The sequence below is a fragment of the Mustelus asterias genome, chromosome 3 (assembly GCF_964213995.1).
Source record: "Mustelus asterias chromosome 3, sMusAst1.hap1.1, whole genome shotgun sequence".
NCBI lineage: Eukaryota > Metazoa > Chordata > Chondrichthyes > Carcharhiniformes > Triakidae > Mustelus > Mustelus asterias.
This window is the reverse complement of record NC_135803.1, coordinates 126861497-126887799: the sequence shown is the minus strand read 5'-3', so window position 1 is coordinate 126887799 and position 26303 is coordinate 126861497. Positions and strand designations below refer to the sequence as shown.

The window sequence follows — 26303 nt, the reverse complement described above, 5'->3', positions numbered from 1 at the left end:
CCTCTTACATAGAGTGCAAGCCATCTTGTGTCACCCCGCCTTTGCAGCCCTTTAGTTAAGGGTCGTAAGCAACTTTTTTTTATCCATTTGTGGGACATGGCATTGCTGGCTGGCCAGCAGCTATTGCCCATCCCTAGTTGCCCTTGAACTGAATGGCTTGCTAGGCCATTTTAGAGGCCGTTTGAGAGTCAACCACATTGCTGTGGCTCTGGAGTCACATGTAGACCAGATCAGGTTTGGACGGCAGATTTCCTTCCCTAAAGGGCATTAGTCAACCAGATGGGTTTTCCGACAATCGACTATGGTTTCATGGTCATCAGTGGATTCTTAATTCCAGATTTTTTTTATTGAATTCAAGTTCCACCATCTGCCATGGTGGGATTCGAACCCAGGTTCCTAGAACGTTAGCTGAGTTTCTGATTTAATAGTCTAGCAATAATTGCCTCCCCGATCTCTTACTTCCTTATGCCTCAGAACTTTACATTTAATTGCAATCACATTTTATGCATTTCCTTCAGGCACAGAGCAGTCATATTCACGTTCTCTTGTCAACATATCTCCACATCACAACAGATTTTAATCCAAGGCCTGCAGAAACTAAAGCCATTAAGTTCAAAAGTTAAGAACACTTCCTATCATAATATCAGAAAATAAAGACTTCGTTCTGAACTAGGTCAAGTAAAGTAATAGATGGTTTGTTAAACATAAGGTGTCATCCTAAATTCAATCCATTGAACTCAATACTGTTAACTATTCTTCCAAAGCAGAAAACTCCTTGAATTCAGACTTAGCAGCACCATTGAGGTTGTAAATTCATTAAGTATAGTTTCTCATAAGCAATTGCCTTCCTGTGCCCCAAGTACCTTGATTGTAGAAATTCAAACGAACGTATTTTAATAGTGGCTAACTTAAACATTCATAAACATTAGTCTACTCTAGACTCAACCTCTAGAAATATAATACTATTATGAAAATCTTACAGGCGGCATGTTCAATCGAGGCATTCAATGTTATCTGAAAAGGAAGAATATACAGGATTGTAGGGAGAAGGCTAGGGAATAGCATTGGATGAATAGAGAACCCGTGCAAATGTGATGTACCAAATTATGTGACTCTGTACAGAACTGAAAGCAGTTCAAAACAAGTGTAAAATTACATCCAGAGTTTTCGGTGCAGGAGGAAACAAAATAATTTTCAGGTATTTTATTGTTAATTTTAAACTGCTAATTATATTTTTCATCATTGAGACCTGCATTGTTGCATGGGATTATATTACATAGGATATATGGCATAGAAATGGGGCAATTGGTCTGAGCAGTCCACTCTGGTATGTTTGCTCCACTTGTCTCCTCCCATCTTTCCTTGTCTAAATCTATCACTATAACCATCTATTCTCTTCTCCCTCAAGGGCTTGCTAGCTTCCCCCTAAATGCATTTAGACTATTCGCTTCAACTGCTCCCACTTTCCGGGTAAAGAAATTTATTCTGAATTCCCTATTGAATTTCTTAGTGACTATCTTTTGTTGATGTCCTCTAGTTGTGTTCTTCCCCATCAAGAGAAAATATTTTCTTTATATCCACTCAATCAAAACTTTTCATCATTTTAAAGACCTCTATTAGGTTACCCCCTCAGTCTTCTTTTTTCGAGAGAAACGAGACCCAGCCTGTGAATCCTGATATGTATACCCACACATTTCTCATTTAATCCATGTGAATCTTCTCCGCACCCTCTTCATTGCTTCTTTTTTATAATATGATGAGCAGAAATGCTGCAGTACTCTAAGTGTGTTTATCATAATTTCCCCACGTTTCAGTTCTGTCCCCCTAGAAATAAAACGTCGTGCTTGGTTTGCTGTTTTATGGCCTTGCTAACCTATGTCACAACTTTCAGTGATTGATAAGGTAAGAATGGTAGATTTCATTCCCTCAAAGACATTAGTGAACTAGATGGGTTATTATAACAATGGACGATAGTTTCATGATCACCATTACTGAAACTAGGTTTCAATTCCAGATTTTTAAAAAAATGATTGTATTGAAATTCTACCAGCTGCCACGGTAGGATTTGTACCCATGCCCTCAAAGTTTATGTGTTATTATTCTAATGACATTACCATGACACCACTGTCTCACCCAGCTTGCTACAGTTCTCCTAAATATTAAGTATTCTGCCCCTCCAAGTTGATGCCATCTGCAAATTTAGAAGTTGCATTTTTGATTCCAAATTGTTAATGTAAATTGTGAAAGGCACTGGTCCCAATATTGATCCCTGTGGAATACCATTTCCAATCTTCTGCCACTCTGAATAACTACCCTTTACTTCCACTTTCTGCTTTCTGTCTTGAAGTCAGAAAACAATCCATTCTACCACTTGTCTGGAACTCCACATTCTCTAACTTTATTCATTAGTCTATTATGGACCACCTTATCGAAGGCCTTTTGAAAATCTAGATAAAGCACATCTACAGCATTACCACCATCTATGCTCTCTGTTATAAGACCATAAGACATAGGAGCGGAAGTAAGGCCATTCGGCCCATCGAGTCCACTCCACCATTCAATCATGGTTGATTTCAACTCCATTTACCCGCTCTCTCCCCATAGCCCTTAATTCCTCGAGAAATCAAGAATTTATCAATTTCTGTCTTGAAGACGCTCAACGTCTCGGCCTCCACAGCCCTCTGTGGCAATGAATTCCACAGACCCACCACTCTCTGGCTGAAGAAATTTCTCCTCATCTCTGTTCTAAAGTGACTCCCTTTTATTCTAAGGCTGTGCCCCCGCGTCCTAGTCTCCCCTGTTAATGGAAACAACTTCCCTACGTCCATCCTATCTAAGCCGTTCATTATCTTGTAAGTTTCTATCAGATCTCCCCTCAACCTCCTAAACTCCAATGAATATAATCCCACGATCCTCAGACGTTCATCGTATGTCAGGCCTACCATTCCTGGGATCATCCGTGTGAATCTCTGCTGGACCCGCTCCAGTGCCAGTATGTCCTTCCTGAGGTGTGGGGCCCAAAATTGCTCACAGTACTCCAAATGGGGCCTAACCAGTGCTTTATAAAGCCTCAGAAGTACATCCCTGCTTTTGTATTCCAAGCCTCTTGAGATAAATGACAACATTACATTTGCTTTCCTAATTACGGACTCAACCTGCAAGTTTACCTTTAGAGAATCCTGGACTAGGACTCCCAAGTCCCTTTGCACTTTAGCATTATGAATTTTGTCACCGTTTAGAAAATAGTCCATGCCTCTATTCTTTTTTCCAAAGTGTACGACCTCGCACTTGCCCACGTTGAATTTCATCTTCAAAATATTCAATAAAGTTGGTCAAGCAAGACTTTCCTATTCAAAATCCATGATGACTAATCATTATTATGTTCATAATTTCTAAATGTTCTTCTATGCTTTCCTACAGTAAAGATTCAATTATTTTTCCTACCTGTCACTGTCTGGGCGGAGTCTACACATTCTCCCTGTGGCTGCAATTGTTTCCTCCGGGTGCTCTGGTTTCCTCCCACAGTCCGAAAGACGTGCTGGTTAGGTTCATTGGCCATGCTAAACTTGCCCTCAGTATACCCGAACAGGTGCCCGAGTGTGGCTTTTCACAGTAACTTCATTGCAATGTTAATGTAAGCCTACTTGTGACACTAATAAATAAACTTTAAAATGTCATCCTCTTTGAGTTTGTTTAGTTTATGATACATCTTTTTAATTTTAAATGCATTTATCGCATTGTTCATCTCATTGGTCAATGTTATGTCTACCTGTTCTATCTTCCTGGTAAATACTAAAATGAAATAATTATTTCATAATTCTGCCATCTCTCTATTGCTCCCTGAAGTATTATCCAGTCTTTCCGAAATGGTCCTACTCCCATCACAGCTTTCCTTTTTTATCGATGTGCCTACAAAATATTTTATATGTCATGGTGGCTCAGTGGTTAGCACTGCTGCCTCACAGTGCCAGAGACCTGGGTTCAATTCCCAGCTTGGGTCACTGTCTGTAAGGAGTTTGCACCTTCTCCCTGTGTCTGTGTGGGTTTACTCAGGTGCTCCGGTTTCCTCTCTGGTTAGGTGCATTGACCCGAACAGGTGCCGAAGTGTGGTGACTAGGTGAATTTCACAGTAATTTCATTGTAGTGTTAATGTAAGCCTACTTATGACTAATAAATAAACTTTATTTATTGTTTTATGTTCCTTGATAATCTAATTTTGTGGTTCCTCTTTTCTTTCCTGATCGTTTTTTTTTACTTCTGATTGGCTTGTATTCTCTCCTATCATGCTCTTCTCCTGTTGTCTTTGTACTAAATGTATGCTTTTTCCTCATCTTTAGTTGCTCCCTTAAGTCTTGATTCATCCATGGAGTCTCCCTAGTGTATTTGTCATTTTATTTTGTTGTCGCTTTAGAATATACATTTTGTAACCAGGATGAGTTACTTTAAGCATTGAAAAGATTTTTAAAAAACACATTCTCATATTCTTAAATATGCTGTGCTGTACTTAATCTGCTTGAATGATAGTTCGGTGTATGGGAAGATCAATTTTCAAATTTATTGTAAGATTGTATGGTGTGCTTTGTTTGGTTCTGATTATTTAACTGATTTATGCTTGTTTTAAAAAGTTTATTAGTGTCACAAGTAGGCTTACATCAACACTGCAATAAAGTTACTGTGAAGATCTCCCAGTTGCCACACTCGGGCGTCTGTTCGGGTACACTGAGTGAGAATTTAACATGACCAATGCACCTAACCAACACGTCTTTCGGACGTTTGCATTTATTACTGATTGACAGTACACTGACAGCACATTGACAGTTTAGCAAAATGGGCACATGATCGGATCGGGGCGTAATTTCAGGTGTAACTTTTAGTTATCTACACAGAGTTGACCCTGGGGGTCACTGCTGCAGTTCAGCATCGTGACTTGGCAACTTGCCAGTGTGCATGTGTCAGTTTCACCAGGCTCCAGCAGTGGCTGGAAGGTGTCAGCAACGCTCCGGCAGTGGCTGGAAGGTGTCAGCAGCGCTCCGGCAGTGGCTGGAAGGTGCCAGCAGCGCTCCGGCAGTGGCTGGAAGGTGCCAGCAGCGCTCCGGCAGTGGCTGGAAGGTGCCAGCAGCGCTCTCTGGGTGGCAGTCGGTGGAGTGTAGGACCCCGCGGACTCTGTGCGTGCCGGCCGGCCGGGCTGCCCGGCTTGAGGCTCCGGTTGAAGCAGCTCCGAGGCGGCGGTCGCTCTGCCCCTCACACATGCCCGCCGAGCCCCCGGCCTCGCAATGGCGTTCATGGAGAAGAAGAGCCCGGGCAAAGTGCTGTTGGACGACACGGTGCAGCTTTCGTGTGTGATCGAAGCCAGCCAAAACCTACAGTCGCACACGGTGAGTGCGGAGAGCCGCCCCCGGCCCCGGGGAGAGGAGGAGGAGGAGGCGGCTAGGCCGCGGCCCCTGCCCCGCTCTGGGAGCCCGGGGTGATGCCGGTTGGGAGGTGCGGTGGCGCAGGGCCGGGCTGGCTGGTTACGGAGCGCGGTCCCAGTCCCTCAGCTGGAAATGCAGTCAGTCAGGGAGCAGCCGGAGGCAGAGCCTGCCTTTAGTCAACTGGAGGATTGTGAAATCCTCTCCGTCTCTCTGATCACTAACTGCTGATAACCGTGTTACACAACCCCTGCATTGTTAAAGTTTATATATTAGTGTCACAAGTAGGCTTATATTAACACTGCAATGAAGTTACTGTGAAAATCCCCTAGTCGCCACACTCCGGCGCCTGTTCGGGTAACACTGAGGGAGAATTTAGTACGGCCAATGCACCCTAAGCAGCATGTCTTTCGAACTGTGGGAGGAAACCCATGCAGACACGGGGAGAACGTGCAGACTCCACACAGACAGTGACCCAAGCCGGGTCTTTAGCACTGTGAGGCAGCAGTGCTAACCACTCTGCTGCTGCCAAAGGGCTGACAACATCCAACGCCCCCCCCCCCCCAAACTGGTACCATTTAACTCACTTCCTTCATTACTATATCCATGCCAAAAGAAATGTGTTTATTCATACATTTGTACTTTTGTCATCTGTTTCTTGTTGGCTAAAACAGATGTAAAATGCCGTTGAGTAGTCATAGTTAACTTAGTTTGTATAAAGAGTGTATAATTTCAGTGTATTGCACACACTAAAAACACCACTGCTGAAGTACAGGGGTGCTTGGGGGTTTTAAATCTTGACTCCACCAGGTTTCTGCCACAGCTCTAATCAAAGTTAAAATGACAAATGTTGTGACTGTGTTGCACTATTGCTCTTCATTCCCTTTGACAGCCTTGCAATCTTTGATACTGTTAATCACAACCATATTCCTAAAACGCTTCTCCTTCGTTGTCCAGCTCATTGGGGCGCTGACCTCTTTTGGCTCCAATCGTTTTGCTTTTCCTGCCCTGAAATCATTACCTTTGGAGCCCGGAAACATCTTTCCTCGGCCCCTTTCTTCTTATCTACGTTTCCCCTGACAACGCTTCCAAAGACATGGGATCGGGTTTCACATGTGTGCTGAGAACAGTAGGAGTGGTTTGTGTGGTTTGGAGACTTAGCCAAAGTCAATGCGGGGTGCTAAGAGTACTGAAATACCTTAAAAATTCACTATAAGGTTGATGTACAGAATTAACTGTCACTGTTGTGTTGCATTATTTTGCAGTGAACATTCAGTTTCTTATGCCTTTCTTAAACCACAAAAATGGAGCATTAAGCACTGCATCACATGATTCATGGTATCATTGCTCAATGCATTTCCTTTCTGTTCTGTTTCAACGTGCAATTCTGATGCAAAAATGAAAGTTAAACAGGCATTTATCAATCAGATTGAATGAAAAACATCAAATAAAGGTCATGACGATTTTTTTTCCATTTAAATGTGGAGAATTATTCTGAAACTTGAACTTTACTAACCTGAATACTAAACTGCCTTTTCAAAAAATTGTTTCTGTTTATCAGTAAATTTATGTTCTGTACACTTGTTTAAGAAAACGAAACCATGATACGGCTTCAGGTATTTGATTTCTCCTCCCCCACCCCTGCTTTTCTGAACTTTGATTCACCCATGCTCCAATGTACCACACTGCTGGGATGGCCAAATGATCTGCTTTAAGATCTCTCTGTCAGTGTTGCTGTTGTAATGATCTCTGAGAAGTTTGTAAAAATGACCTGGGTGACTTGACAACTGTGTAGATGGTGACCTGTCCCCAATGCTGAGACTATTACCTCACTGAAGTAAATTGCAAACATGAACCTGCGTCTACACTTAAGAAAGTGTGTTGGGTGCTGATATGAAGTTGGTTAAGTGGCAGGAAAAAGTAATGATTGTTTTTACACATTGGAAGACAGTGTATAGTGGGGATACCCATGGGTTGGTATTAGGACCAGTACTTCTCTTGATCTGTATGAAATGACCTAGGCGTTCAATTTCAAAATTTGCAGATGACAAAACTGGGAAGTATTGTGAACTTATGGGGATAACAATAGTCATAATGACATGAGGATGTCATTCAGCCTATCAAGTCAGTACTGGCTCTCTGCAGAGCTTTCCAGGCAGTCCCATTTTTTTCTGATCTACCTGCATAGCCCTGCAATTTATTTTCCTCATCCGTCATAGATTTATAGAGGACATAAGCTCATGAATTGGGCAGACATGTGGCAGATGAAATTTAATGCAGGAAAGTGTGAAGTGGTACATTTTGGTAAGAATAACAAAGAAAAGCAATATAAAATAAAGGATACAATTCTAAAGGAGGTGCAGGAGCATTGTGACTTTTGGGCATATGTACAGAAATTATCGAAGGTGGCAGGGCAGGTTGAGGAAGTGATTATGAGGCATTTGGGATCCTGGGCTTTACAAACAGAAATGTAGAGAACAAAAGCAAGGAAGAAGTTATGGCGAACCTTAATAAGTCACTGGTTCAGCCTCAGCTGGAATAGTGTCTAATTCTGGGAGAAGGCATTGGAGAGGATACAGAAAACATATACAAGAATGAAGTCTCTCATCCCCTGAACCAGTTACGTGGCAAAGCTGGGACTGTTCTCCTTACAGAAGAGAAACTTGAGAAGAGATTAGAAAGAGGAGCTCAAAATCATGAGGATTCTGACAGAATGCTTAAGCAGATGCTGTTCCAACTGGTGAAAGTTCAGGATGTGGAGAAGCCGGCGTTGGACTGGGGTAAACACAGTAAGAAGTCTCACAACACCAGGTTAAAGTCCAACAGGTTTATTTGGTAGCACAAGCCACTAGCTTTCGGAGCGCTCGCTGCTCCTTCGTCAGGGGAGTGGCCACTCACCTGACAAAGGAGCAGCGAACGCTCCGAAAGAAAGTTCAGGAACCAGAGGATATCACTAAAGTGATTGACAAAAGAATCAGAGGCAAAATGAGGAAGGAGATGTTTTTCATCACAAGTGGTTATGATCTAGAATGAACTTCTTGAGAGTACGGTGGAGACAGATTCAATTTCGTTTTAAAAAGGGAATTGGATAATTATCTGAAGGAAAAGGACTTACAGGAGAACAGGCAAAAGGCGGGGGGATTATTAGGATGAGTCGAGTTGCTCTTGTAGGGTCAGCATGTACAATGGCCTCTTATGTTGTAACCATACTGTGATTCTGTGAAATACAGTCCATCTAAGGAGGGATGAGGTTTGAGCCAAAAAATAGAATTGTGGGAGTTTGAGTGACATCAGATAAGCATTTGACTGTAAATCTATTGAGAGTTTAGCCTAACAAGTAGTTAGAGATAGGCATTCATGACTCCCAAAGCTGTTATCCTATTTCAGAGATCCACTTGAATCTTCCATTTACCTGTTCTTGAGCAATTCATTTGAACATTGTTGTTCTTCCTCTCTCTCTTCAGATAGCATGTCCTAAAAAGAGGGTGTTGGCAAACCACAGACTTCCATGTGTTGGTCCATGGTTATGCCTGGCAAGGTACTGCAGTGATTTTTCATTGCCTTTTGCAGGTTCTGGCTGACCAGGAGTCTCCCCAGCTCGTACCACCTGCCAAGGGAAATAAGAAGGTTTTGCACGTTTCTAATCCCATGTTATGAACACACTTTTGATGGCTATCAAGTCCTGGAAAGGGCCTTGAACCCCGAGCTTCTGGCTCATAGGAAGGGACTCTACCACTGCGCCACAAGTCCCCCGTATGTTGCTGTTGTAAGGCTTTTAAGACATAATTTTACAGAAATTGTACTTGAATGGTAAGGGCAAAGAATTACAGCAAACTGAATTATTTTTGGGCCAGACTTTAAATTTTTCTATTACCATATTTGTTGGCTGGATCACTGGAATTCAAAAAGTTGTGAATCATTCTCGGCTTCAAGACACTCATGGCCACATCCATTGAGAAACTTCCTGACTACTTTCAATTATGCTGCTGCAGAACATGCTACATTGCCACCGAATGTTTTTAACCTTTCTGTAAATTAATCAAAGTATTCGTCGTATACATTATTTTGGTTTCGAGATTATTCTGCCAGTAAAAGTTTAAAAATGAACTTCCTCCTTTTAAGAAGTTTTTTATAGCATGGAGAGGAGGAAGAATTCCAGCATGGTTACAACATAGGAAGAGGCCATTGCGTCCTGTTCTTCAACAGACACAGTCATTTTCAGTTTCCTATCTATCTTTGGGTATGCGGCAGAACTAGAGGTTTCTGACTATGAAATATACCCGTTGTTCTCTGAAGTGAAACTGATTGGGTACACAGTTTTTAAGTTTATTTAGTAATCCCTTATGTTCCTTTACCCCACCTGCCAGGTTGCAATTTTGAACCAGCTGGGAGTTTTCTGAAATACTGGTCTCTGAAAACAAATTGATGTATTGGCATCATTACAAAAATATCCTTGGTGGAAATGAAGTTTGAAATTTTTAATAAAAATCAATTCAGTTCTTTTATGTGCACCATGCCACTGCCACAGGAATTCCCCAGGAACTCGGGGCAAGGTTTAGAAGTTCCTGTTTGAAAGTAGTGTTCAAAATCTGAAGCAAGCTAAGGAGTATTTCGCTCCCGAGTTCCAAGTGAAAACTTGTGTTCTTATAGTGCCTTGCACTCTTTTTAATCGTGTTCTGTCTCCCAGTGGTGTATTTTTCACTTCATGTGTTCCTTTGTCGTCTTTGCTTGTGTCCAAATTTTGTGTTAGGTCATAAATTCTGAATTCGCTCCCTTAACCGCTCTGCCTTTCTACCTACTTCTCCTCGTTGAAGACAACTTTCCTAAAACCTACCTCTCAACCAAACCCTGTCCTATTGTTTCCTTATGTGGCTTGATGTCATATTTTGTTGAATGTGCACCCTGTGATGCACATTGGGATGCTTTGTTATGTTAAAGGTGCTTAAAGTATTTGTTCATTGTAGAATAATCTTACCTCCGAGTCATCAGGGGAGTTGTTCCATGTGATTTTGTTGCTGGGCATCATCATCTGTCAAACTGCCAGTTGAATTTTGTTTCCTGTTTACCCAGTTTCTATATTCAGTGAGAGTTTTTCTTTTTCTTTTCTCTTACATTGTTTACTCTCATTCGATTGCTTGTGTTTATGCTAAAATCAAAAAGAATATTGGGAGAAAATGCTACATATAAGAGTAAAAAGGCCTTCTTTTGAAATGTTTCCAGGATGAGCTCTTTGGGGGTTATCGTGTAAAATGATCTGAGTGAGAGAGAACATCACATGCCCTGTTTTATCTTCAGTGAATCTCACTTATCAAACTTAGCAAAGGCTTTTAGCCAGTTATCAAGGCAAAGTTAGCAAAACTGCAACTAAACCAAAATATTTGAATGGTCAGAAATTGCACAAATAATGTTAAAGGTAAATGAAAGTGATTGTAGTTTAAATCTTGTACATTGTAAATATTGTTTCCTCTGGAGTTCAGAAGAATGAAGGGTTTCTCATAGAAACCTATAAAATTCTAACAGGGCTAGTCAGGGTAGATGCAAGAAGGATATTCCCAATGGTGGGGTTGTCTAGAATCAGGGGGTTACAGTCTGAGGATACAGGGTAGGCTGTTTAGGACAGAGATGAGGAGAAATTTCTTCACTCAGAGAGTGATCAGCCTGTGGAATTCACTACCACATAAAGTAGTTGAGGCCAAAACAGTAGCAGTTAAATATAGGCACTTGAGGCGAAGGGGAATAAAGCATAATGGGAGGAAGGTGGGATCAGATTATTGAGTTGGATGATCAGCCATGGTCATAATGAATGGCAGAGCAGGCTCAAAGGGGCGAATGGCCTCCTCCTCCCTATTTTTTACGTTTTTATGTCCCTGGAACCATTCTCGTAAACCATTTCTGCACCTTCTCTACTGCCTTCACTTCCCCCTTAAAGCACAGAGCCCAGAATTGGATCCAGTACTCCAGTTGAATCCAGACCAAAGCCATATAAAGGTTCAAAATTAATTCCTTGTGTTTGTATCCTGTACCGGATCCTTTATGCTTTTTCAACCACATCCTGAACCTGCCCTGACACTTTCAATGAGTTTTGCACTTATGCCCCCAGATCTCTCTCTTCTTGCATCCACTTTAGAATTGTACCCTTTATCGTGTATTTCCTATCTTCATTATTCCTACTGGAATGGATCACATAACATTTCTCCGATTAATTTTTCGTCTGCCACATGTCTGTATTTTCCACCAATCCTCTTGAAGTCTATCACTATCCTCCTCACAGTTCATAATATTTCCAATTTTATGTTATCTGCAAATTTTAAGATTGTATGCTGCTTACCCAAGTCTTATATATATTTTCTTGGTCATATATATATATAAAAATGACTGAGAAAAAAAAAATATATATCAAGAACATAATCTTTGTTACCTCTTTTTGGCTCTGATTTTCTTTCTCACTTCCCTTCTGAACTTTCTATATTCAACATTTGTGTTATCAACCTGACTTCTGTTTTTTTTCTGCTTCATCGCACTCTTAACTCCCTTGTGAACATCAGGCGAGGACAAGAGATATTGGCAAAGAGACAAAAGAAAATCGTGGTATACAGATGAACCACACTAAAGTTGAATATTCTTACCTACTATGTGGGGAGGAGGGACGAATTTGCTCTGATGGAGTGTCCTGTGAAAAGAGTACTGTTGTTGTGATTGTGGCATATTCATTCAGTTTGCTTTCATACGGTGTGTGGAACGGAAATGTAGGAGACAGTAGGAGTCTAATTTTAAAATGTTACAATTTTCAGTGTGTTTTGTAACCACAGCTATTTTTGCTAGCCACATGCTTCATTGTGGGCTTAATTATTATTTTGGGAGTTATAAAGGTAGGGTGTGGAAAGATATCTGAGGCCAGCTGATTGACAGGGTTAGTCTAAAAGTTCCCTCTATCTTTTCAAGTATCTCCCTCACGCGCAAAATAACCTAACTTTCCTATTGGATATGTTCATATTAACATCAGTGCCTCCACTGTATTATTCAACCTTTTTGTTATTTACTTTATCATCCTTCAAGCAGTGGCAGTCTTTTTAGACTTATGCAATATTATTCTTTTATTCGAGATAAATTGATTATTGAAGCATTGTAATAGAACACTCCTTTTTGACTATATTTTCTTAAGGAGTATTGATCCATTTAAGTTCAATTTACTCACTTGGTTTTCTGTGAATGCATTGTAGTCCTCCATTTTGTCTCAGTCTTTTACAAAATGATCTTAATTTGTTAACTCTGACCTTGTTGGCTTACAACGCAACATTGTTCTATGCTTAATTGTCCACCGTGCAGTTGGGAGAGTGAGTTCTTTAGTAAGTTAAGAAAACAGTTACATTTGCTTTGGGACCTGATGCAGGCCAGAGTGATGGAATAAGAGTCTCACATTTCTACTACTGGCAAGGATAATCTCCACCTGCTTCTTAATAGATGCATGCCCACAATACGGATTTCTTTATATGATGAAGCTATAATAGCTGATATGGAAAAATTATAGTGATGCAACGGAAAGGATGATTTATAAAGCTTCTTGTTAAATCAGTGTTAAGGCACAACTATACTTTAAATCTGCTGTTGGTGCCCCTATATTAAGGATGCTCAATGCTGACAAATAATGCATTATTCAATCTTTTCAAAATGGAATGGCCCTGATTTTACAGTGAGCAGTGAAAGACTGGTGCTTGCCTTTTATTATATTTACAGCTTCACACAGATCTTTGTGGATTTTTGAGTGGCAACTTATGATTGTTACAGGAAATCCAGAATCTATTTCAACAAGACATGCAGTAGCAGTGTCTTTGTTCACCCAGTCAGATTGAAGAAGCCTCTAAACGAGGAGGTATAGATTAGAACATTTAATTTAGAGAGAAAACAGACAGACAGGTAAAGAAAACCAGGATTGAGCGAAACAGAAAAGAGACAACTAAAAAGTAAAAACCCATTTTTAAATGTCCAGTAATAATTCTGAAGGAATAAGACCACATTTGTAAAATGATATTTTCAGGGCTAGAAAGAAGGCAGTAATTAAGACACATCATGCTGATAAAAATGAACTTTCCCTGAATGTATTAGCCTTAACTTTTTCTGGCATGCTGAGTGGGTAAGTACCACAACCTTGCATCCTTCATGGATTTTAACCCTGAATCTATTGATAAGATACTGGTGTGATGCAGCTTGAGCAGGGCAAACTGTGCAGCAGCTTCTTAATTTCTTTGTTTGACTGGGTAGGTGCAGATGTTAGAAGCTGATTTGCTTCCTGATGTTGGTGATGCAGCTAGCCTTGTTTCTAATTCCTTCAGCAAAAAACTAGGCCAGTGTCTTGCAGGCAAAATTCAGACCTCATTCTTCCCTCCTTTGTTAAAGAGGCAGATGTTTGCAGAGGTATGGTCCCATGGATGCTCTGGTATTTAACCTAAGTGACCATACTCCCAAGTGAAATTGGATACTGATTGTTGGTAGGTCATTTAATCATGAAGGATAACACAGCCTAGCCTAACCGTGTTTGTGTTTTAATGTCATCAACTTTGTTTCAGCTATGGCTTGAGTCAAAAGATTGTGGGTTCAAGAAACACTCCAAAGACTTGAGCATAAAAATTTAGGCTGACTCTCCACTATAGTACAGAGGGAATGGTGTGCTATCTGAGGTGCTATCTTCTGGATAAGATGGTCTGCCCTCTCTGGTAGCTGGAGAAGATTGCATGGTACTATCTTGAAGAAGAGCAAGGGAGTTATCACCAGTGTCCTGACCAACATTTATCTCAGTAAACACCACAAACACAAATTATCTGAGCACCATCATGTTGCTGTTTGTAGGAACTTGCTGTGCCCAATTTTGGCTTCCCCGTTTCCTGTGTTACAACAGTGATTGCTTTACCAAGTACTTAATTGGCTGTTAAACACTTTGGGATGCCCTGAGCTTGTGAAAGGTGCACTATAAATGCAGGAATTCTTTTCTTTTGATAGTGATGAGGAGCTAAAACTCTGGCTTATTTTTATTCTCTCCTTTTTCCTAGGTCTAAAGGCCAATTGTAATGTCCCAACTGCCAACAAATTAACTCAAAAGACTGGAATTTAAACTTGTAACCTATTTGTAACCTCTTGTTATTATTGCTTAATTACTACATCAGAGAGTACCTTTAATTATTAGGCTGATTTTTAAAAAGTCTATAATTCTCAACTGATATTGTTTCAGGCCATTGTGCTGTATTGGTTAAAATTATGAGGTATTCTGTTCTGACTTTGCTCTTATTTACATGTCTCATTTACTTCTATAGGAATATATTATTCGTGTACACCGTGGAGTTCCAGCAGAAAACAGTTGGCAGGTATACCATTTCAGTGTAATTTTTTTAACCTATTATGTTTTACCAGTTAACTCTGTGCAGGACTTAAAAGGCTACAAATCATCTGTTATCATTTTGTGAAATTAAATTAATTAATTAAAGAATAACATAGCTTGGTCTAATAACACTTTCGCCATTTTAATCCATGCCTTTCTGCCTGCTGCTCTTAACAATCGCTTAAAGAAGGGAAATGGGTAAAAGAGATTGGACTTTTTTCCGTTCACGAAGTGTTGTTGGCAAGCCAGTATTTATTGTACATTCCTGATCGGCCCTGAGATGTTTGTGAGCTGCCATCTTGAGTTGCTGCAGTTTATGTGGTGATTATGCTGTATGGTACAACTGAGTGGCTTGCTGAGCAATTTCAGAAGGGATTTGAGAATTAAGAGAGATATGTGGATCTGGAGCCACATGTAAGCCAAACAGGGTAAGAATGACAGATTTCCTTCCCTCAATGACATTTATGAACCAAATGGGTTTTTATGACACTCCAGTAGTTACGTGGTCACCAAATGCTATGTTTTGTTCAAATAGGCTTTTGCAGATGCACAGAGTTTGAAATAAACAAATGATATTTCTGCATGTGAGAATAATGTTTCATTCCAGGTCCAATTAATTAGATTGCCTTTGCTATTAGTTTTTATGTTTGTTCATGGAATGTAGGCATCATTGACAAGGCCAACATTTGTTGCACTCCTTAATTGTCCTTGAACTGAGTGGATTGCTAGGCCATTTCGGAGAGCAGTTAAGAGTCAACCACATTGCTGTAGGTCTGGAATTGTATGTGGGCCAGACCAGGGAAGTATGGCAGATTTCTTTCCCTAAAGCTCATTAGTGAACTAGATGGGTTTTTAATGACAATGAGTGATAGTTCTATGATTACCATTGAGATTTTTCAATTCCAGATTTTTTAAAAAAATGTATTTAAATTCCACCAGCTACCAGTGTGCGCTTTGAACCACTGTCCCCAAAGGATTAGTCTGAGCCTCTGTGACATTACCACAGTGACATTACCACTATGCCACCATTCCCCCCCCCAAATATAAAATACGCATAAGAAATTAGGCTTATTTGGTCCACAGTTAATAATAAATCGGTTTGTGTTTTAATTGAAGTTATTCAGTTTCTTTCTATGAACAAACAACCCCCTGCTGCAGATACATCCACAAAAAGAATTTCTAGAGACTTTTGTAGAACTCTGCTGGTTTTCATACACTAAACCGTCAGCTTTACATATTACAACTGGAAAGTGGCAACCTAAGTAGTGCCCTTTTCAGAAATCCTTTATACTCCTTGCCTCACTGTAACTCTGAACTCTTAAGAAATTTTACACGCTGACACCATTTTGACGTGCAGGAAAGTTTTGGGAATTTCAAACATACTGCATGATGTAGAATTTGAAATACCATCTGTACTGCATAACATTTCTTCACAATATTTTTTGAATAAAAAGAGGGAAGTTCAACTAAGGAAACCCTTTACTATACTGTGACATTTTCAAAGTAAGAAAGTACATTTCTGATAGTATACGATGGAAATACCCTCAGAAATTCAGAGGACTAGAGTTCCCACTGTGCAAAGTTTGCGCACCAGTCTTGTTCAGAAAGTCAGAGACATGTAACTGTTTTGACACATGTGGATGTCCTTTTAAATATGCCCAGAATATTTTGCATAATAAAACTAATACTGTCAATTAACCATGGATGATTGATTTTTTTTAAAGAAAAATCATGATCAAGGTGAGGGATGTTAAAGCTGGGAATGCAAAACTTCCCATTTAAGGCAATCAGTTTCAGGATCAAACATTGCTCCTGCTCTACTGTAACAATGTGCCTCTGTCTCATGTACACCTATTGTGCCAGTATGGCATTTTCCATTTCCCACACTAGACATACTGTAGTATCTGAATACCAAATGGTGCCAAATTGAGGGCAGTTTTGTGCTGGCATGTTTACTGGTCAGAGATAAGTTTTGCCCTGTCAGTCCACTACTTCACCCATTTCCTCTGCAGATATTACATTTTGGTGATATTTTCACTCCCAGGAATATCATCATTGTTTGTCATTAGGGTTAAATATAGCTTTTCCTTTTTAAAAAAAAAATCAAATGAGCAATCATTTATTGAACCTAACAGTTTTTAAATTAAGTATGAAATATCTCTACAATATTGTTGTAAAACTTTAGAAACTAAAACATACTGACTTATAGTGAAGAGAATATTTTATATTTTGTGATTATTTGCAGATTATCAGAAGATACAGTGACTTTGATGTCCTGAATGCTAGTTTACAGGTATCTCGTCAATTGCTTTTGTCTTTATTTTTAATGTACTGCAGGAGCAAACCAGTTTAGTGGAGTTTGAAAAAATGATGACCTATTAAGAAAATATATTTGCAAACAAATCTTAATACTAGTGAGAATTTGGAAATGATTGTAAAATTTAGAATGTGACATCCAAAAGGTGTTACTACAGTTTATTGGATGGAGATCCAAATTGTTATAAAGCTCGCATTAATTTCATATCTTGAAACTGCAGAATGAATATTATTGTAAAAGCTAATATTTGAAGTCTTATTTTGTCTTAAGGATTTAATTGCTTATGAATATTTTGAACACTAATTTCTGTACAAGATTAGAGGGTGCCATTACTGTTGTGTCAGATCAGCCTTTTGATGTTCAAGCCTTATTTGAAATGTTTAGTTTTCAAATAAATAAGCTACTAGCTGGCTATAATGGATTTAGAAGCTATTTTTAAGAGCTCACAATTTTTCTGATGTTTCACATACATGCTGCAGTTTTCTAACGTTGCTCTCTTTTCAGGATTGGTTCATTTCATTGACCAAATATACGTAATTTATTTTGAAAGTCATAAGGAGGGTAAACCTTAATATAAAACCCTTACGAAAATATAAAGTTGAGAATGTTAATCAATTACAGCAGCGACAGTGGTTAGAAATGACAAGGTTGTAATTAAAATGTAAATGATATGACAATTTGAGGGTTCCAAGGTATAAAATCCTTCTAATTAAAATTCTACGATCTGAATTGTAATTTCTAGCACTTGGGTCCTCAATTGTGCTTGACCTAACAAAGTACAGATGGCTAGTATTTGTAATTAAGCAGAACTTATTAAAAGGTAAATATACTTGACAAGAAGTAGTGAGGCAGCCTGTAAATATCTTGCCTTCAAGGTGCTAGGATTGCTTGAATACTGGCAGCGCAGCAAAGGTCTGTTTTCTTCTGTCTCCGAGGTAATGATGATCTATGTCTCAGAATAAATATGATGTGGAGATGCCGGCGTTGGACTGGGGTAAGCACAGTAAGAAGTCTCACAACACCAGGTTAAAGTCCAACATGTATGTGAAACATCAGAAAAATTGTGAGCTCTTAAAAATAGCTTCTAAATCCATTATAGCCAGCTAGTAGCTTATTTATTTGAAAACTAAACATTTCAAATAAGGCTTGAACACTTGAGCTCTTAAAAATAGCTTCTAAATCCATTATAGCCAGCTAGTAGCTTATTTATTTGAAAACTAAACATTTCAAATAAGGCTTGAACATCAAAAGGCTGATCTGACACAACAGTAATGGCACAGAGACCACTCCATCTGACGAAGGAGCAGCACGCTCCGAAAGCTTATGGTATTTGCTACCAAATAAACCTGTTGGACTTTAACCTGGTGTTGTGAGACTTCTTACTCAGAATAAATATGCCATTGAAGCCATGGTACAAACTGCCAACACGAAAAGTAGTTCTCCAACTTTTATCCCCACAACTTCTTATTCTGGGATCCTATTTTTGGAAATAGTCCAATTTCACCTCTTTTATTGGCAATTGGGTGCTAAGTTGTTCTGTCATCCTACCTTTGCAAACCCTGCTTTATGGGTCATAAACTGAGGCACAACAGTCATAAATAAAGTCACATTCTCTTGTCGACATATTTTAACCCAAGCTCCAACAGATACTGAAGCCACTAAGTTAAAAACACTTCCTTTCATAATATCAAAAAATAAAGATTTCCTTCTGGTACAGATCAATTAAGGTAATACATGGTTTGTTTAAACATAAAGGGTGGGATTTTCTGCTGCACTCGCCCCAAAACCAGAAAATCCCACCTTGAGGGATTCCCCCACCCGCTACAATTCCCGTGGGAAAATTCCCCCCCCAAGGTGTCATCCGAAGGTCAAGCTATTGAACTCAAATGTTGTTAACTATGCGTTCGAAGCAGAAAACCCTTTGAATTCAGACTTAGTGGCACCATTGAGGTCTTAAATTCATTAAGTATAGTTTCTCACAAGAATCTGCCTTCTTGTTTCCCAATTAACTTGATTGTTGGTTGTCTAGCAGAAATTCAAACTGACCTATTTTATAAGTGGCTAACCTAAAAGTTCATAAACATTAGTCCACCCTATGCAAAACTCCATGAAATATAATATTATCAAAATCTTATTAATGTGAGCTTTTAAAGACTATTATGCGATGAGCTGTTGAAAAACATGCAACAAAGTGAAATTAGATTTAAATTTGTTTTACAAATCATAAACATAGAACAAAGTGAACATGTTAAGTAATCAATATGCTTACAGTTACACTAAATTTGAGTTTATTACAGATCTCAGGTCTGATCCTACCTCTACCTCCCAAAAAACTCATTGGAAATATGGATCGTGAGTTCATAGCAGAAAGACAACGAGGACTTCAGAATTATCTGAATTTCATCACAACACAGCATATGCTATCCAACTGTGAACTGGTTAAAAAATTTCTTGATCCCATCAACTACTCATCTAACTACACTGGTCAGTACCACAGAAACAGACTTTTGTGCTTTGCAGATGTTTGGTTCAATGGTGAACTCGGTTATTGTAAATTGCATCTTCTACAAAATAATATGTACTCTAGTTTCTTGTTGTAGCAAAGCTCTCAAAATGTAAATGCCATTTAAAAAATAATAGCAACTAATTAACCCACGCACATTGCCTTTATAAATGTTCATCTTGTTTAAAATTCAGCTGAAAATAGTTAAAGCTTCAACTTTTTTAGTTCTTTTTCCTTATTTCAATTTGAAGTTTTCTCCTCTTGGGCTTCTATAGTTAAGACAATAATTTATTCTGGGCTTTGGTTTTTGCAAATGGCAACAGTCACCAATATTCGTACAAGTGACAATTTTTTGTGTTTGAACTTGAGAGCTTTTATGTCTTACCACTGAGCCTTGGGCAATGCTGTCATATCATCTGCTCACATCTGCCACCAACAGATTTCTCAATAGCAATCAGAAGTTCAAGAACTTTGGCTAGTAACTAGATTGGGGACCTGAGTCCAATTGTAGCCCCATCACTGCTATCCTAGCTGAGATTGGCTAGTTCAGTACACACTAATGATCAAATTTGAAATTATTAAAACATATTCTATCTAGAGCAGTACTGAGATTCCATAAATTATTTTCATCAATCCAATCAAAATTATCCATTCATTGTTGGGCAACCACTGTTTACAGTTGAATGGCATAAACAGAATAGAGGAAAGTATTTCAGGTTCTTGCAGCTGAATCAATGATCCAAGCAAGAGGTTTACAAAAATGTGGCCAAGTCTCCACAAATAGTAACCATTACATCAAAGTTGTTCATTACTGTATGTCCCATATTCCTGTCAGGTCTGGCAGAGTAATTACTGGAAGACATTTTTAAAAGTTATTCTTTGTTGCTAATTTATCTGTTTGATGTTGATTTCTTATTTTTCAATGTTCCGAATTGAACATGTATATGCAAAAGCTTACAGTCTATAATTCCCTCTCTTTAACTTACTAAACAGAAATCGCCTTACAGCAGGTATCTATGTTCTTCCGTTCTGAACCTAACTGGGAGGTGGTAGAACCACTGAAGGAAATTGGTGAGTAAATCTACAGTGTGGTCTGTGCATTTGTTTTGTGAATAGTTCTGATTATTGAGAGATATGTCATAGTTAAGGTTTGGAATATACCTGCTTCTAGTATGTCCAGATAGATTTACAGATTTGGTGTCAGCATCTGTTCTTTCCTGACAATATTCATTTCCCCAGCTGCAATGACATTTTTTTCACTTGTAGCGTCTCTGACTAGGAATGAGTTGTTAAGTTTTTTGATTATAGCTGTGGGTTGAAACTTCCCCAATTTGTTTCACATAGGACCTTAACAGCTGCAAAAAGAAAACTTTTATCTCATCATTTAGGCAGATGAGCCCTGATGATGGTAAACATCCCCATTTATCATTTTTTAACCTTGTTTTTTTGTGCTCATCATACTCCGTGCACCAATTTAATGTTAATTGTGAATTGTATGTCAGTTTTTAGATAAAATCTCTAACTTTTCTTCTCAAATGATTTTCTGCTTTGGTTATTTATCAATACTAAAACTTGCTGCCCAACTTGAATATTCTTTCCAAATTGGATTCCCTCAAAATCAATGCTCTCTAATTGCATTGTAGGGTAAAGCAAGCCAACATGAAGATAATAGTGTTTTGTGAAGTGTACATTGAGGTGAATGGATTATTGTATGCTCTTTGGTATAAAATAGAATAGTGATGACCTGAAAAGATTTGCAACTTATTTACAAACACACCATGTACAGATACTTGGACTTCTACAAGTCTTAGAATTGACTAGTCCACACTCATTACCATTTCTGGTTGCACTCTGCTTCTAAGATCACCTATGCTCCACTCTCAAATTTAATATTATTTAACCAAGTTTTCTTTCTTGTGACAACTTTGCCCATAATATCTGGCCCCATTACCCATAGGCTGCAAATCTCTGCATCATCCATTTTCACCCTAAGTTTCAAACTAACTTTCATTCTGCTAGCCACATGAGATGTGCAACTTAACTTTCAGCTTGTGAACAATGCAAGAGAACCATCGATATTAATATTAAGAAGGTTTTTGAATTCCTGCCAAAGCTGAATAATGAGGGGTATAATTTAAGAATTTATATAAGATTAATAGGAGGTTCTCTTTTTTATTACAATTTCATAATTAACTTTCATTTCAGTTGCTATAAATATCTTAAGAGAATTTTGAACAGGATTGCAAATGTTCCCTGGTTCAGCAGATGGCAACCCTTTCTATGACATGTACAAATGACTTCTAGTATGAACCTTTTGAATGGTATTGACCAATTCTTGGGTGAATACATAAGCATTTATGCTCGGCTTTGAAACTAGTTTTTGCAGGTAATCTCTCCATCATCTGATATCAAAGAGCGTACGTTGATCTCCAGAAATCAATTTTAATAAAGTACACTCGGTTTGAACCTGAATGTTTGTTTTTTTAGGCTTACCATGTCATTTTTTTGTCTGCAATGAGATTGAATGGAATTAATTTTCATGGAATGTAATTCTGGAAAATATTGTATTTCTGAAGAAAGGTTTGGAATTTGATACTTTTGCATTATGACTGACTTTAAAATATATATTGTACTGTGGACAAGATGATAACGCCAATGTTTTCATGAACATTAATGAAATATTTATAGATGATTTATTACAGGTAATGATCAGAGCAAATAGACGAAAATCTAAAGCATTCATTGTTTTCTTTCCCAAGGTTGGAGATTAAGAAAACGGCATTTTTTAATAAAAAGTAAGGATCAGCCCAAAGAACGGCAAGTACTAAGTTGGGTAAGTCTGATTTCAAATGACTGAGACACTGAACTCAAGGTAATTTTATTAATTTCACTCCATTGTAGCCTATTTGGTGTAATGGCGTCTTGAGCACAGCATGCAAAGGAACTGGAGTTTGAACTGAATGTTCATATAGGGTTCATTAGCAAAGCTCCTCTGTTTGAAATATCCTAGAGTGTTGCAAGTTGTGGATTGATATTCCCTGTGTTTTTCACTTTTCAAAGTGTTTCATTGAATAATTAGCCAACAATTCAAAACGCCTCTTCATGCTACACTATACCTGGTATTGTGCAACGAGATGGAAGTGATTAATTATCTCATAGTGAAGGCACTCCTACGTAGCAGTGACCATAATATGATTGAATTTTACATTCAGTTTGAGGGAGAGAGGCGTAGGTCTCAGACTATGTTTCTCAACTTAAATCAGGCAATTATGAGGGTATGAAAGCCGAATTGACTAAAGTGAATTGGCAAGTTTAGTTAAAGGATGGGTCAATAGGAATGCAATTGAGAGGGGAATTGAATACAAAAATATAGAGATTGTGCTTCAGTTGTACAGGAAGTTAAAACACCGGGACTGAAGTCTCTGGGCCCACTAGCCTCTTTCCCCATCCCACCCCGCCAGGAGTGGTTCACTCCAGTGGGGTTTACAGTCGCTCCCCGCTTGCGGGAGCTGGCGGCCCGATCCCGCTGGGGGGGGGGGCAGCAATCGGGGCCCCCCCAGAGTGTCAGATGCCGGAGGGGGTGACTCTGGCCATTGGTACCTTGGCAGTGCCAGCCTGGGCCCTGGCACTGCCCAAGGGGCAAATGCCAATGCCTGGGGGCATCGTGGCACTGTCCACCAGGCATGTTTAGGCGGCATCTTGGCACTGTCCAGAGGGTGGAGCCTAATGGGGTAGGGCCTGATTTGGGGGGGGGGGGCATGGCCTTTGTGAGGATGATAGGTGGGAGTGGGAGGGGTCTCACTGCCATTCTGTAATTGGGTTGAGTAACAGAGGGAGGGAGGCCAGCGATTGGGGCTGGCCATCGGCATGTGGTTTCAGCTTGCTGGGGAGGGGGAAGTTCAGACTGCTGGGTGGGGTGTGGGGAGGGGTGGTAGTGGGGGCGTAATCGAGATGGGGGGGTGCGAGACTGGCTTGGGGGGGCCAGCGATTGGGCCGTGGATGGGGCTGGAGGGCTGGCAAAGCGGTGATCCCGGGGCTGGCCAACATTCAGGAGGCCGGCAGACAGGGGCCACTGCGCGTGTGCCAATCTCGGCGCTGACGTATCGGCGCATGTGCAGTGGCCCCCTCAGCGCTATGCTGCCGGCCTCTCCTGCAGGAATAGGCCCCGCCCTCAGCTTTTCAACGGGATTTACATTGAGAAATTCTGCAGTGCCACGAGTGTGGGAGATTCTTTTTTAAGACTCCTACTGAAAAAAAAACAGTGATTTACTCCAGTTTTTACATGAATTCGACACTTGGGAGAATCGTACCCATACAACCCCCAGGGATCTTGACCGGGTGGTTGTGGATAGAATGTTTCCTCTTGTGAGAGAATCTAGAATGTAGAACATTGTTTAAAAATAAGGCGTCGCCCATTTGAAACTGAGATCAGGTGGAATGTTTTCACACAGAGAGCCGAGAGTCTTTGGAACTCTTCTGGAAACGGTTATGGAAGGAGAATATTTTTAAGTCAGAACCAGATAGATTCTTAGTAAGCAAGGGGGTGATAGGTTATCGAGAGTAAATAGATTACAGATTTGAGCTTACTATCAGATCAGTCATGATCTTATTGAATGGTGGAGCAGGTTTGAAGGCTGAATGGTCTACTCCTGCTCCTTGCTCGTGTGTTTGTATGCAAGTTCACCTGATTAGAACACACAATAAAAAGGGCTGAGTGTGAAAATTGCACTGCTGAGCTTAACTGTTGTCTCATCAAGAATTGATGTGCAATGGTAAAGATTTATTTTATGATTTAAAAATTGCTCAGACATGACACTGTTTTATTGACAATTCTGCATGGTCTTTAAAAATTCTTAAACAACAATTGGAATTAATTTTCGACAGTTTAAATGCAGCATGACATGTTGGCATAGTCAGTTTCTAATGAAAATATGTACATGAGAATTTATAATGGAAATGTTAACAATTGAAGTGCACTCAGACATATGGTTTTCCATGTTAATACATATGAACATATTGACATACTTATTCATCTGTTCAATAAAATGATTTTTATGTGAAAATTCTGACTTTAATATACTTTATTCAAGTTTGAACTTATTGGTTATGATTGGAGGAATAATGGAAACATTTGAAAACCAGTTGGACACTATGGCTAATCACGAGGGTCCCTTTGGGTCTTTCTGGATATGTGAACTAGGGTAGATTCAATGGTCTTCACCTTTATTTGTTTTGTGATCTGTTTTACAGGCTGACCTTGGCCCTGATAGGTTTCTGTCTGATAAAGATCTTCAATCAGCAATGAAGCTTTTACCTTCTTGGTCTGTAAGTAATCGTTCAGAATGAATTCAGTGCAAAACAGAGTCTGCAAAGTTCTTGAGATATTCTGGACATTTGCAGTTAATTTATGAAAGTATGACTACTGTTGTACTTGACCAGTAAACATTACAATTCAACTGTCATACATGCGTGTCCTCAGTTAAGAGGTAATTTGTTTACTGCCTTCAGTGGTTAAATTTCAGCACATCTTGACTGCAGTGCGAAATGGAGGACTCTTTTCTGAATTTTAAGTGGGATACTTCATTGTTACCAAACTGGATAGATGGGCAAATAAAGAAAAACCATGAGAGGCTTGAGGACAAATTGTCACTAGAAGATTTTGCTAATTCAAACAAAATCCACCTGTTGCTTCAGAGAAATTGATGGAGAAGTGAAAGAAAGATGGCAGGAAGACCAAAATTCTTCCGGCTAAGGAAGATTTATTCTGCGGAAGAGAATCCCCTGTGGTTTATAAGATAGTAAGAAGTCTTACAACACCAGGTTAAAGTCCAACAGGTTTATTTGGTAGCAAAAGCCACTCATGCTTTGCTACCAAATAAATCTGTTGGACTTTAACCTGGTGTTATAAGACTTCTTACTGTGTTTACCCCAGTCCAACGCCGGCATCTCCACATCATGTTTATAAGATAAACAATCGGAATATGGCCTGGGTGGGATTGTTGTCAGTGCAGGCTCGATGAGCTGAATGGCCTCTTTCTGCACTGTAGCAATTCTATGAAAAGTTTTTCATTGTTTTATTAATGTTTTTCGCTGAATAATTTGATCAATTAACACCACAAGTTGCAATGTTTAAAATTATGCAGTTCCTTTCGGCAAGTGAGATATAGATAAAGATACACATTTACAAAATTAATGCTGTTCCCAGTGGCCCTTCAATGCCAAATTGGTAATTTAGATGAAAAGTTGCTTCTCTGAAGATGAAAGTTGCATTCTTAAAGCTATTAGGTTTTATATTTTTACATTTTAAAAGCTGTTGGCTTCTATCTCTCCTGATCTCGGCTGCCCATGTTATTACCAAATTAAAATAATGCCGTTCTGAGCCATGTTTCCTCACACCTTAAGGGAATGCTGTTTCATCTATGCTGAAGAACCTGGATGTGAATGGTCACCACCTTTATTCTCACACCACGGATTGGCTTTTACGGCCTCGCTCGTCCCAAAACTGTAAAATCCCGCCCGAGGCCAACGGATTGTTGCATGTTCCACCCCTCTCCCCCTCCGCTTCTCGTGACGGGCGGGCCGGTAAGATTCCGGCCCACACCTTTTTAGACTCTCTGTTTGTTTTGTATACACGTGGTACTGAATTTGATTAGTGTCTCATTTCAGATTGTCATTTTTGAAACTCTTTGCATAAACTATTTGTGA

At 39.4% G+C, this 26303-nt stretch overlaps 1 protein-coding gene across 3 annotated transcripts in view; it reads left to right on the top strand.

The window, feature by feature from the left end:
* The first annotated feature begins 5004 nt into the window (after window positions 1-5004).
* pxk (PX domain containing serine/threonine kinase) overlaps window positions 5005-26303 on the top strand; it is a 60431-nt gene continuing 39132 nt past the window's right edge. For all 3 annotated transcript variants that reach the window (XR_013497470.1, XM_078209548.1, XM_078209549.1), the window contains exons 1-7: window positions 5005-5375; window positions 14714-14764; window positions 17024-17071; window positions 19393-19579; window positions 20592-20669; window positions 22358-22431; window positions 24849-24923. Coding sequence is in view for 2 of the 3 variants with exons in the window: in XM_078209548.1 (XP_078065674.1) it covers window positions 5274-5375; window positions 14714-14764; window positions 17024-17071; window positions 19393-19579; window positions 20592-20669; window positions 22358-22431; window positions 24849-24923 (615 nt within the window). In the remaining variant the exon portion in view is untranslated. The remainder of the gene's footprint in view (window positions 5376-14713; window positions 14765-17023; window positions 17072-19392; window positions 19580-20591; window positions 20670-22357; window positions 22432-24848; window positions 24924-26303) is intronic.